We start from the raw sequence: 14,273 nt of genomic DNA, 5'->3' as shown, positions 1-14,273 counted from the left end.
TTAAATATTAATTACCTCAGGACTGTGTTTACGTTGGTCAATTATCTTGAGAGTCAACTCCTTGAAAAACTCCATACCTGATGGGTCAATCGCGGGGATTTTGAACAGTTTCATGATACCAGGGAAGGCAACTAAAAGAAAAAAGGTAATTCTTTAAAATGTTATTGTGTAACTTGAACAATATATTATTTTATTATATTTCAGATATTACATGTACTTTTTATAAATTTACATAATTATAAAAGTTTTATTTAACAATTAAAAAATACGTATAATAGATTTTGAGTATTACTTAGTAAGGATTTTAAATGTAATATCAGAGGGAGTGTTTCACATTTCAGAAAACTGTAAATCTCCCGGAACACGATGAAATGTGTTGTTTTTTTTTCAGGCCAGTAAATATTAAATATCAGTGGAAGACTAGAAGAAAGGCAGCTAATCATCACTACCCATCGCCAACTCTTGGGCTACTCTTTTACCAGTGAATAGTGGGATTGACCGTTCACATTATAATGGCCCCCAAGTCCAATAAATCACGGCAATTTTACATGCTATCCATGCCTCTAATGTGATTCTGATTGAGAAAGAGATCCTGTTTGAAAGCTATGCTTAACACAAAGTTAATTCTTACTCAAACTATACCAACACGCTACTCACATGCAAATAATAATCGCCATCTGTTGGGAGAACTAAAAGCTTCTTTGGCAAATTGAGTAAAAGCACTGTCAGGGTTTCTTAGAGCATTTGTTTTAGTTCCAAAAGCACAGCTGGCAATCACATCCATGGTGAACGCACCAAAATAACTGGATGAAAAAGAAAACACAAAAATCTTTAATTATTTGTGAACATGAACTTTTTGAAGGGAAATAAATTAATAATGCTAATAAAAATATATATCAGAACCTATTAAAGCTGTTTTTCCCCAAAAAATTACCTCTCACAGCCGGTGAGTAAAAGAATAGTGAACTCGGGTCCATCTTTGCTCTGACGACAACATTTTTGAAACCAAACTGGTACAAAATTTACTCATGCTAGAAATGTCACTCAGAATGATTGGTACAGGACTTTTCTAAATTACCACTTCCTCTGCTAATTTTTAAATGAAAATTCTTCTATCGTACAGCCACAACCAATAGATTAATGTCTTCTTATAATCGACACAGTCACAGATCATCATGTTATTTTGTGTGTGTGTTTATATACAGTTTTAAACAATGTAATTTCAAGATACATGGGGTTCTGTGTGAAACCTACTCACAATTATTGGGAGAAACGCGCCATCTATTGTTCAATATTGCACAGCACTTATGACTTCTGAAAATAAATCACTAAAAAATTCCGATAAATACAAACTGTCTAAAAGGTGCTGTTCATTTCGTTTCCTGTTATGGGAAAAAAGTTTAAGGAAAATATAATGTTCAAATTCATATAATTGTAAATAAATAATAATTATCTAAATGGTCAGTGTATTCTACAGTTTAATTGTCATAGATACCTATTCTAAATGTAATTTAGCTTATGTACGTTCCTTAAACATTAAACTGAACCAAAGTAAAAACAATCATTGTTTAATTGGAATAACAACTAAAAAATATTTGTTATTCCATATATTCATTTTAAGCTTCTCAAGTTGTATATGAGTTAGTCGTTCCCTAATGTTGAACTCGCAGACTAGAGACAAAAGCAGCTAGCTTTTAATGCTCTTGAAAAACCCGAATCATATGGTAAGATTCCACAGACACATTTTAAAGATTACATGAATGAATGTAACAACGTTTTAAAAACAATATTAAAAGAGGGTGGCTAACCAACCCCACCCCCAGTAAGTCACCCACTACATTGATCTTTGTACACACAGTCAGGTTTTGTTTCAATTTTGTAATTAATAATAATAATAACAAAACATAATATATCAGTACAGTAAAAGTCAATAGTCGATGTAAAAGAATTACATACTATTAATTAAACAAAAACTTAACGTTTAGATAGCTATTAATTGGGAACAAAAGAGGTGATTGTTTTCCTTATTTGTGAAGTATTAAGCACTGCATGTTACTTATGATTCTCAAACATGTATTAAAGAGAACATGCCAAACATTAACAGTGATTTGATGGCAGTTAGTGTTATGACAAACGAGTATAGCTTATAGGTGGTTGTGAGATTTTTTTAGTTTTAAGATACCAAAATATCACTTTTGAAATGTGTGTCACAAATTAGGAGTTACGGTGTTTATACAGTTAACATGGAGACGAGTTAGTATAGATTATATAGTAGTATTTGGATGTACATTAAGATGTTTAAACGTTAATCGACCATGTCACATCTCTAAACAAGTGTCAAATGAGATTATTCTACTACACTCGGTGCATACAAGTCCAAAAGAGTTATGAGCTAAATGTATTCTTATAGTTCAAAGTTACTTTCGTGTCATATATTTAATATTACGTGCAGGGTATCAAAACTAAAATTTTAGAATCTTATGCCTGCTTACTTTCAGCTGAGCCACTAGATTAGATCGGATATTTAGAATTTTCAAAAGAGCAATTGTTCGTAATGGGAATGAAAAATAAAGCAATATGGGTCAACTTAGGACACCAAAACCATCGAGAAAAATACATCTGAAACAAGTCGTATCATAGATCAGAATACATGAATACATGGGTAAGAAGCAGATGTTCACACGCCCCAGAAATTTTACGCGAAATAATAAATTAGGATTTAAGTTTCAGAAAGTGACATAAGTCACGAAAACAAAAGCTACATTCACATCACATCCATTCAACAGTTGTGCACCTTAAACAGACAGAGAAGGAAACCAGATTTTATGATATTTTTAAAGGAAGAATTTGTTTAAGTTACTATCTATATATTTCAGAGCAATTTGAATATTCAAACGTGTACTTAAAACTCTCCTCCTACATGGATTATGCAAAGCAGTTAGAGAGGAATGGTGAGCTTAGGACATGACACCCTTACAACTGAACGTATTAATGTGAAAACTGATCTGCAAGGTTGCTATCGAGGGGTGTGGTCATTAGATAAAGCATGACTAGACCTGATGACATGGACTGTATAGTGAATTTACAAAACTGTTTCCATATAATGTACACAATCATTTCTTTTTTGAAATGTATTCAAAGAAAGTGATCTCTAACACCTTACACTTTACAGTCAATATATTTTCCATCTTCTGCAGCCTTTAGAAAGTTTTCAGTTAATGTGTCAGCACACTCAAGCACTAAACTTTGCATCTATAAAGAAACAAATACGGTAAACTAAAGAACTAGATTTTCAGTAATACATTTCTAATACTAATTATATCAAGTATAAACAACATCAAAGATGTTTAACATTATTATAAGTTTAATAATTATATTTCATTGCCATTGTTACCTTCTGACAATAATAATACAACCTTATAATTTATCTTACAATTTATACATTGTGTGCTTTACGTACATAAATATTTATTTTACCGACACCTTCTCTGAGACCTATTGTTATTATACATCTGGTATTGGCCTGGGATGGCCTAGCGCGTTAAGGCGTGCGCTTCGTAATATGAGGGTCGCGGGTTCGCGCCCGAGTCGCGCCAAACATGCTCGCCCTCCCGTCCGTGGGGCGTTATAATGTTACGGTCAATCCCACTATTCGTTGGTAAAAGAGTAGCCCAAGAGTTGGCGGTGGGTGGTGATGACTAGCTGCCTTCCCTCTAGTCTTACACTGCTAAATTAGCGACGGCTAGCACAGATAGCTCTCGAGTAGCTTTGTGCGAAATTCCAAAACAAAAAAACAAACAAACATCTGGTATTACTCATTAATTATATTAATTATTACTTGTAATAAGAATAACAATTCGTGCAGTTAATCAGAGGTTGTAGTAATTTTGCTCATGATGTAATAACTTTACAAATATTACATAAACTAAATACATACGGTTAACCACTTTAAACAGTTTAGTTTTTGTTTTAATCACTTAGCAACTTTAAATTATATGATGCGTTTGTGTGTTTTCTTATAGCAAAGCCACATCGGGCTATCTTCTGAGCCCACCGAGAGGAATCGAATCCCTCATTATAGCGTTGTAAATCCGAAAACATTCCGCTGTACTGACGGGATGCGATAAATTATATGATTCAAAAATTTAAACAATTAGTTCTGGAATAATTTTTTTCATGATGAAGTGGTAAAAGCTTTAAGAAAGGAAACTTTGACTGTTGTAAGTGACAAACCCATTATTTGATTTACACTGTCATTATCAGCAACTATTATAGTTGTCACAGAGGTTTAGTATTTACATCTTTCTAATTACATTTAACGTACTTGATCCAAAACCACAAAGACTACATGCGCTAGCTGTCTTAACACTGAACTCCTCTTTTATTTCGCAGATACCAAACATTTTTCCTGAGAGAAATGTTGGAGAGATGATGGTATAACAATAACAAATATGTTGGTTAAAATAAAACAAAGATTGATTGTTGACAAGCACATACACATTCACTGGATCATCTGTTCTGTTGAAATCTCACAGATCGAACCTTTAACTCAAAACTGAAATAATATTTTCCGTATTTCTCCAGAAGGGTAGGGCTAGAGGGAAGACAGGTAGTCTTGATAACGAACCGCCAACGCCTGGGCTACACTTTTACAAACGAATAGTGGGATTGACTGTCACACAATAACGCCATCGTGAATGATAGGGCAAACATGTTTGAGGAAACACGGATTCGAACTCATGTCCCTTACATCACGGGTATATTGCTTTAACCACCTCACCTTGTAGGGCCCATACTGAAAACAAATCCTTTCGTAACGAACAACCAAAGATGAAAGTGTCAGAAAGTGTTTAGTTCAGCGTGATCTGTCTCTTCCATCTTTAGTTCCGACTTTTGAAACAACGTCCTTTTCATGGGTGCTACTTTTGTAGATTATTCCTCCAAGACTTCCACCATAAGAGTCACGCTATACCAGACAGTTTCAACCAATTTCATCTTTGTTTATTCTTCATGAAGACTGGGTTTAAAATTAGTTATAAAATAAAACCCTTATAATGATATGATCTTACACCTAAAACACTGTCAGCTATGTTGGGTAATATCAAAAGGGAGCAAAATACCTCTGTACTGGTTTCTTAGTTGGTGATCGGGTTCGATTTTCTGTAATAATGCAAAATATTTCATACTCTATAAGCTATAGCTGCGTTATAACAGTCAATTCCTTAACGTAGATGATAGGTGCTTCTAAGTGGCTCTCTTCCCTCTGGTGGATAGTTACAAAATAGGGACGGCGGTACCTAGTCTAAACAGTTTTACCATAAATATAAGATACCATACCTTACGCATTTTTCCCGAAGTGAAAGCAGGTGTAACGATGGTTCGGACTCGCTTCCAGGAATCTCCTTCTAAAACGAAAAGCATGTTGTCTGCTATCGAGTGTCCGAAGTGAAAGTCCTAGTCCAAAAACAACACTGTGTATAGACAATATTGATATGGATGTATAAAGCACTTGAAAGTCCAAAAGTTATTAATATATATTATTTAAGATCTGCATTTTATGATAGTTCTCACAACATCTGCGAGTTAACAAAGGCTAACAAAGTTCCAGCGACAATTCTAAATCAATGATTGTTTTGTTAAGAACGATATCCGAAGTAAACAAATCACAGTTGTCCACGGACATTTACAGTTCTTCAATGGAACTTTTGTGTCCGATAGTTGGTTAAATATGGTTTTAAAAGCTGATGATCTCGTGCAGTAAGATGATCTACAGATATTTTGTCAATCTGTGGAGTCCAAGACAGACTTCACGGTCCTTAACAAAAGTTTGTAACTTCTTATAGCGAGAGGTCATGGTTATCATAGTTATTTTTAAGGACATCACGGGAAATGGAACATCGTTCTGATAATGTACGACTGATTTTATTACATTGTTTGTACGTATCAGCTGACCCAATAACAACTTATAGGAAGAAAGCTGTATATATTAACTTGTCAAATAATGTGTTCTTACCACAGAATTTATGTAACTAACATGTATGCAACAACTTAACTTTTGAAAAGCAGAATACCATTATCACGTTTTAAATTTCTTTACCACCAGCAAAATAATGTATTCCTGTTTATCAGATGGCACAAACATTCCACACACTTTGCGATGCTCTGACACATCAAAGTAATCAATAGCAATCTTCAGTCTCAGTAAAGCATGTGTCTTAAAACTGTGGTAAATTTGCTTGTGTTGACGTAACACAATATGACGTAAATGCAAAAGACATTTACAATTGCTTAGTAACTGATTTCAAAAATTTATAAAATTTGTAAAAACAGCCAAATTTATGATGTCGTCTGTTACGGAATTTCTTATGGAAATTTGAAAAGTTAACTATGTAAAACATTCTTACTTTGCATTTATTCTTATTTTCACTAATTGGTTATTACGATATCTTGCAATATATGTATGTGTGAAAAGAAATATTATAATTTTCACATTATTATTATAAACATGATTTGTTGTTTTGTAAGACGAATTGTTTGTTTGTTTTATCTTCTTTCTACTTTTGTCAAGAACAGAAATTTGTTGTTTTAATGTAAATCCAAATTTTCAGTGATTGTATCACTATAATATAATATTGTTATTAAAATCAGGATGGAATCGTGTGTATGTTTATACAAGACTGAAATAAAACTATGTGACTTACTCTTCGGTCTACAAAAATATGGAAATCTTTCACTAACATAGTCTTCAGTAAATATGGTTCTGCAAGAGATAGAACTGGTTGTGTTCCATCATAGAACCTGAAATGAATAGTAAGGTTCTTCTATTAAATAACACTAATGGATGATTATTAATTTTAAGATAAATTAAGTTTGCATTTATAGGGTACTCACATAAATATTTGGTTTGTTTGAGTCACAATGATGTCCAGCAAATAAATTTAAAATTATTCACAGGAACAGAAGATCCCAAAATATTATGTAGAGAAGAAATAGAACACTGATAGTAAAAGAAATAAAAAGGTAAAACAAACCAACTAAGAGTAAAGAAACGAAACAAAATCTTTTATTCCCTTTTATTGTGTTTATGATTCACTTCTTATTTGTTTGATGTCAAGTAAACTGCCGGGGTACGATACAGAGACAAAAACATGATTTACGGTTCAAATTCAGATAAAAATGTTAAAGTTTGTTACAATTATACAATGCAGCATACGTCATCGTCTGTTTCGAAGAGCATTTACAAAGGTAAAAACCACTTTGTATAATAATTGGAGGGGAATAGTGAGTTCAACAGGTCATTGGGGTCACCATGACACTACCAGTAGTTAAAGCGTTAAATTACTTTAGTAACCGACATTCTTTGTAAAGAATAATCATTAACGTAATATTAATACTTTTTTAGATAATTATTATTTTTTTAAAAAGTCTATTTAATGACATAATGTATAATAAGTCTTATTTCTGGGTGCACTAACTGGCTAGTTAATTAAACATGATGTCATCTGATAACATCTATGGATACACAAGTCGGTATAATTATTATGTCATTCAGAAATTCTAGTAAGTGCTTGCAGCAAAAACAGTTGTTTGGGACATTGTGTTATTGTAATTCATTGGTTGTCTACAAATGTAAATTTCACATGAAAAGGCCGAAAAGCTCCAGCAATACACGTTGGAGTATCTTATATTAAAATAATTTTGGATACTTGGTTAAACAAACCATGTTACAACAGCCAGAAATTACAATGAAATGAAATATATTAGAATTTTCATTTGGTAACTTTGGTCTTTTTTGGGAAGGATTTTATTTGATTGAGATTGTTTGCAATTTATCAGAAAGCAACGTGTGGGTTATGTGAACGATTCCAGTTAATTGGATTCACGATCAAATTTTCCTTGTAAATATATTTATATTGCAAAGCTTGGACTAATCAATTACGTCAATGATAAAGCTTCACAATGGGTTATCCAAAACTGCACAATGTGTTATCAGTGGTCTACCCACCAAGAGTGTTGAAACCCAGTTTCTTGTGTTCTAAGTCCAAAGTCGTACTGCTGTTTCACTGGGTAGTGGGGGTGAAGACCAATGTAAAGTGACAATGTTTTCACTCCTGTATGGTCTGTGTTTGACCTTTAGATATTTTTATCTTGTAATAACCTAATACTTCGATAGAGATAAACCCTGAGTGACAAGGCCACATTTTTTTTCTATCCAGAGTGTCAGTCAGGAGATCATCAACTGCTTGAAAAAATCGTATTGTATTTCTTTTATTTCGTTTTTTGTTAATGTGTGAATGGAAAATATCAGTTCTTTCATCGCTAAGGTAATGTTTATAAGTTTCATTCAATAAAGCAGGATTTTTTTAGTAAAATAAAGAACTCAGGCTATTGTGTTTTGTAATTTAAAACAAACACAAGTGACTTTGATTATTCGGGCGTTTTGTGCTTGGCTTGACTGGGTTGGTTAAGGGTCGCACCAAACATTTCGCTTTTGAACCGTGGGGGCGTTATAACGTGAGGGCCAATCACACTATTCGTTGGTAAAAGAGAAGCCCAAGAGTAGGCGGTGAATGGTGATGATTAGCTGCCTTCCCTCTACTCTTACACTGCTAAATCAGGAACGGCTAGCGTTGGAGTAGCTTTGCGCGAAATTCCAAAACAAACAAACAAAAACAAATCGGGCGTTTTTCACTAAATTAAGTGGTTGTTGATAATTTAAACACAAGTAGTAGTGTAATTTGTTTCAAGTTAAAAATTTAACGTCCGTTAATTTCGGCCCACTAGTAACATGTTGACTTGCAATAGTAAAAACCAGGTTTGGATACCCATCAGGGCGGAGCTCATTTAGCCCATTGTATAGAAACCAGGCAGAACGAAAAAGATATTTTATGTTGTTGTTATTTGTTTTATTTTTTATTGTTGTTCGGTGTAAAGCTACACAATAGGCTATTTGTGCTATGGTCTCCCCAGTTATCAAAACCCGGCTTTAGTGTGGAAAGTCCCTAATTTACAGCTGAGCATCCGGTCGGGAGCAATAAAATATGTAAAACTACACTGAAAATAGAATTATAACAAATAATGGATTAGGTATTCTCATTCTAAGGTTTAAGAAATATTTTCAGTACAAAAATATTCCATTATTTAATGTTGTTTTTTGTTTTTTATAACAACTTTAATAAAAAATCATAACTCGTCATTTTCCTGAAAATGTAAATACAAAATAATCTTTATAAACTAATGACTGAAGTTCAGTTTTGAATGTTAGGGACACACACCATAGCCGTTCCTTCACTAAGGTATGAGACAAGGGTTCCAGTTCATATTAAGTTTGGTTATTACTTTAGGTAGAATATTATTTTTCTATATATTTATACTGATATGTGATCAGTTACCCAATGTTGTTTACAGTAATTGTTTACATAAAATTGTAAAGAGGTATACAATTATAGTATGCCGTATATAAACTGAATAATGATTGTCAAAAACAAACAAACAAGTTGTAAACGAATTGACTGTCTGTGTGAAAGTTTGCTTGAAGTCGTTGCGAAACGTCGTTCTTTCAACAAGAGCGACTTCTGTAGATTAGTTAACCAGGACTTTTTTATCAAGTGTAACTACAAACTAATCCCTTGCTGCCCATTCCAACTTTATCCGTTCACCATGCCCTGTAAAAGAATTATAGTCTTACACTTTTGTGTTTTTTTGGGGTGAGTGGGTATACATGAATTTTAATTATAATGCAAAAGACAACTTCGAACAAATACAGTTCATGACACAATTATAAAATCTCAGAAATAATGAGACCCAGGAAACACACCTGTAACCTTCCTCAGAAGTAACAGTAGTGTAACAAAATCACATAGTTCATATTTGTGATGTATAGAAAGTCTTGTGTTTCCCAAGTAACATTTCAGGAACGTTTAACTTACTGTGTTAAAAAGCCAATGTTGTTTTGAAAACATTTTATGGGCAATTTTAATGTCTTTGTACTATTCATTATTTTAGCTATTTTTGTTAAAATGTCTGAGGTGTATCCTATGGTGTGAGTGTGTAACCGTGTGTGTTTTTTTATAGCAAAGCACATCGGGCTATCTGCTGAATCCACCGAAGAGAATCGAACCCCTGATTATAGCGTTGTAAATCCGTAGACTTACCGCTTTACTAGTGGGTTTCTCCTCATGGACCCAGCAAACCTTCGTCCAAAATTTGATGAAGATCCACAAACTCTAAGTGAAATGGTGGAGCAAAACCTTAATGAAACCGAGGAATGAAAAACATGAAGACTTGTGTGAATTTCAACCTGCATTTAATGATCCTCCACATCAATTTTAGTGAAGATCCATCCACTCTCTGCGAAGTATTTACATGGTCATATAACAGACAGAACTATTATATTTACATAGATGGAGCTAGTGCATTAGATCCGCGTGTGACGTATTCATGACGTCATATTTGTACACAAAGAATTGAAAATATAAGGTTCTCCTTAGTGGTAACCAGAGGAGAAATGGAAAATTCGTGACCCATATTGCAAATCTACATACATACAGAATAAGAATTCATGAAGTGTAAATTCGCACATCGCGAAATAAAACAAAAAAATTCCGTGCAACATAAACAAGATTTATATTATAGTATGATTAATAATATAAATACTTACCCGTATAATCGTCCATATTTCACATAATTATCTTGTTCCAAAATATGGAGAGGCTAGAAAAACAAAAGTGATATAATGTTCTACTTAAAGTTTTCAGTGTTCAGAAAAATAAATAATTTTCATAAATCTTAATCAAAAGTACTTTAGTTTGAACAGATACAATTGCACACATCCATCTAAAACGTAGAAGTTTCAAAAAAGAGAAAGGAACCCAGACAACAACACTGACTGCCAACACTTCGGCCACTCGTGTGTAACCGAATAATACGTTTGACCTTTTATAAACTTCCTCACCAGAAAGTTTAATTTCATTTTTATTGTTATCCCTATTCTATAATAGCAATATTACATTACACTTGCCGTTACAATTGAAAACATTGTAGTGTAAAAGAGCCAGAAACATTAAATTCGGTACCAGATTTGGTTTCAGTAATCTATTGGTAGATCCCCATCACATCTTTTATCTCCCTTTACCAGGCAACCCCTTAATACAAATAAAGTAACCCCTGGTAACTTCTAATCTGCATACAATTTGTTGTCACATGTTTCCACTTACCATTTTGTACCCTTTCCATAAATTCTCCAAAGGAAATTTTGTTTTAACCGTAGGAATTCCTTTTGATTCCCAAAAGCCATAGTTCCTGGTGAGATAGCTAGATAATAAGATATAAAAGAAACTAACTAACCATCTACAGAGACTGATTTTTAGAACCAGAAGTTTATACACCAACTACATCTTAATAATACTGCTGACACTTAAAATATATTACTCAGGAAACAGTGACACAATTTGTTTTATTTTAATTTATAAAACTTTGTTTAAAATGATAGTATACAGCTGTTGAATTCACGCTTCAACATAAGTTATATAGAAACTTTTTATTCACCTGTAAAGTCCGATGATTACTGCAACAGCACAAAGAAACCAAGGGAGGATGGATGTTAAGGTAGGAAGATCCATAGTTAAACAACTTCCTAACGAACAACATAAAGAGAACACTGATAGAAAAACATACCTGAGGTACAAATATATATAAATACACACGTGCTACACTGCGCATACGACAATGCGCATCACCTTAAAAGTGATAACGTCACACAGGCTCTGTTGTGATCGCATATTATCGATCTGTACTGATTTAGTTGTTTGTAAATTCTCAGTAAGCGATAACATATTTTTAGTTTTATTTAATAATTCAGAGTGAAAAGAAGCTAGAGGAGTGACTGATGAAAGAAATTATGAAGGACAATAATAATTATGTTATTATACCTATATATAGACACACAACAATGATAATTATGTTATTATATATATATATATACACACAACAATGATAATTATGTTATTATATATATATATATACACACACCAATGATAATTATGTTATTATACGTATATATATACACACAACAATGATAATTATGTTATTTATACCATATATATATATACACACAACAATGATAATTATGTTATTATACGTATATATATATACACAACAATGATAATTATGTTATTATACGCTATATATATACACACAACAATGATAATTATGTTATTATACGTATATATATACACACAACAATGATAATTATGTTATTATACCTATATATATACACACACACAACAATGATAATTATGCATATATATATACACAACAATGATAATATGTTATTATATATATACACACAACAATGATAATTATGTTATTATGCGTATATATACACACAACAATGATAATTATGTTATTATACGTATATATATACACACAACAATGATAATTATGTTATTATATATATATATATACACACAAAACAATGATAATTATGTTATTATACGTATATATATATACACAACAACAACAATGTAATTATGTTATTATATATATATATACACACAACAATGATAATTATGTTATTATACGTATATATATACACACAACAATGATAATTATGTTATTATACGTATATATATACACACAACAATGATAATTATGTTATTATACGTATATATATACACACAACAATGATAATTATGTTATTATACGTATATATATACACACAACAATGATAATGATAATATGTTATTATACGTATATATATACACACAACAATGATAATTATGTTATTATGCGTATATATTACACAATGATAATTATGTTATGTTATATGCAACAATGATAATTATGTTATTATATATATATATATACACAACAATGATAATGATAATTATGTTATTATGCCTGTATATATACACACAACAATGATAATTATGTTATTATACCTATATATATATACACACAACAATGATAATTATGTTATTATACGTATATATACACACAATGATAATTATGTTATTATACCTATATATATACACACAACAATGATAATTATGTTATTATGTATATATATATACACACAACAATGATAATTATGTTATTATATATATATATACACACAACAATGATAATTATGTTATTATACGTATATATATACACACAACAATGATAATTATGTTATTATACGTATATATATACACACAACAATGATAATTATGTTATTATACGCATATATATATACACACAACAATGATAATTATGTTATTATACGTATATATATATACACACAACAATGATAATTATGTTATTATACGTATATATATACACACAACAAAGATAATTATGTTATTATATATATATACACACACAACAATGATAATTATGTTATTATATATATATATACACACAAAACAATGATAATTATGTTATTATACGTATATATATACACACAACAATGATAACTATGTTATTATACCTGTATACATACACACAACAATGATAATTATGTTATTATATGTATATATATACACACAACAATGATAATTATGTTATTATACGTATATATACACACAACAATGATAATTATGTTATTATATGTATATATATACACAAGACAAGATAATTATGTTATTATACGTGTTATATGTATATATATACACACAACAATGATAATTATGTTATTATACGTATATGTATATACACACAACAATGATAATTATGTTATTTTATATATATATATATACGCACACCAATATATAAACTGAATGTTAGTTTCATTAATTTTCAAATTTGTATAAAGCTACACAGGATATTTGCGTTAATTATATGTAATATAGAAGCAACAGACAAGAAGGAAAATATATAGTTGTCAACTTTTCAACTATTATTGTATATATGAATAGTGAGGCTAACCTTCACGTTACAACACCTCACTTTTGAAAGCGCAAATATGTTCGGTTATGGAAATTCGAGCCCTTGACATACAGGTTGCAAATCTATCGTCCTAAGCACCAAGTCAAGCCATGTCGCAAAATTTATTATTTCTTTAAAGACACTGTAAAAAGTACTTTTAATACAAAAACACACTGTGATAATAAATCACTGATACTAAAGGCTTTACGTTAATATTTACCTTTGTATCATGTCCCCATTGTTATACATTCTCGTGCCTAAGTGGTTACGATAACATTGATGTTACTTATCATGAAATCTACTCTCGTATTGCTGCAGGTCTGATTATAGAAAAATAATATATTTGAATGGATCAAATTAAAATA

At 31.3% G+C, this 14,273-nt stretch overlaps 1 protein-coding gene across 4 annotated transcripts in view; it reads right to left on the bottom strand.

Moving 5' to 3' along the window:
* LOC143246578 (cytochrome P450 3A8-like) overlaps nt 1-14,053 on the bottom strand; it is a 47,230-nt gene extending 33,177 nt beyond the window's left edge. For 2 of the 4 annotated variants that reach the window (XM_076493526.1, XM_076493528.1), the window contains exons 1-9: nt 13,909-14,048; nt 11,548-11,635; nt 11,217-11,313; nt 10,661-10,713; nt 6,702-6,798; nt 5,338-5,454; nt 3,164-3,252; nt 658-803; nt 16-131 (exon numbers count right to left, since the gene is read on the bottom strand). In XM_076493526.1, coding sequence (XP_076349641.1) covers nt 16-131; nt 658-803; nt 3,164-3,252; nt 5,338-5,454; nt 6,702-6,798; nt 10,661-10,713; nt 11,217-11,313; nt 11,548-11,621 — 789 coding nt within the window. In that variant the 5' untranslated portion in view covers nt 11,622-11,635; nt 13,909-14,048. Of the gene's footprint in view, nt 1-15; nt 132-657; nt 804-3,163; nt 3,253-5,337; nt 5,455-6,701; nt 6,799-10,660; nt 10,714-11,216; nt 11,314-11,547; nt 11,636-13,908 lie in introns of all 4 variants that reach the window. The other 2 variants (XM_076493525.1, XM_076493527.1) reach the window with 2 other exon arrangements.
* Nucleotides 14,054-14,273: the final 220 nt, after the last annotated feature.

Source organism: Tachypleus tridentatus, chromosome 3, assembly GCF_004210375.1.
Source record: "Tachypleus tridentatus isolate NWPU-2018 chromosome 3, ASM421037v1, whole genome shotgun sequence".
Taxonomy (NCBI): domain Eukaryota; kingdom Metazoa; phylum Arthropoda; class Merostomata; order Xiphosura; family Limulidae; genus Tachypleus; species Tachypleus tridentatus.
Note: the sequence above shows the minus strand (reverse complement) of the source record. Positions and strands in the feature narration are given on the sequence as shown.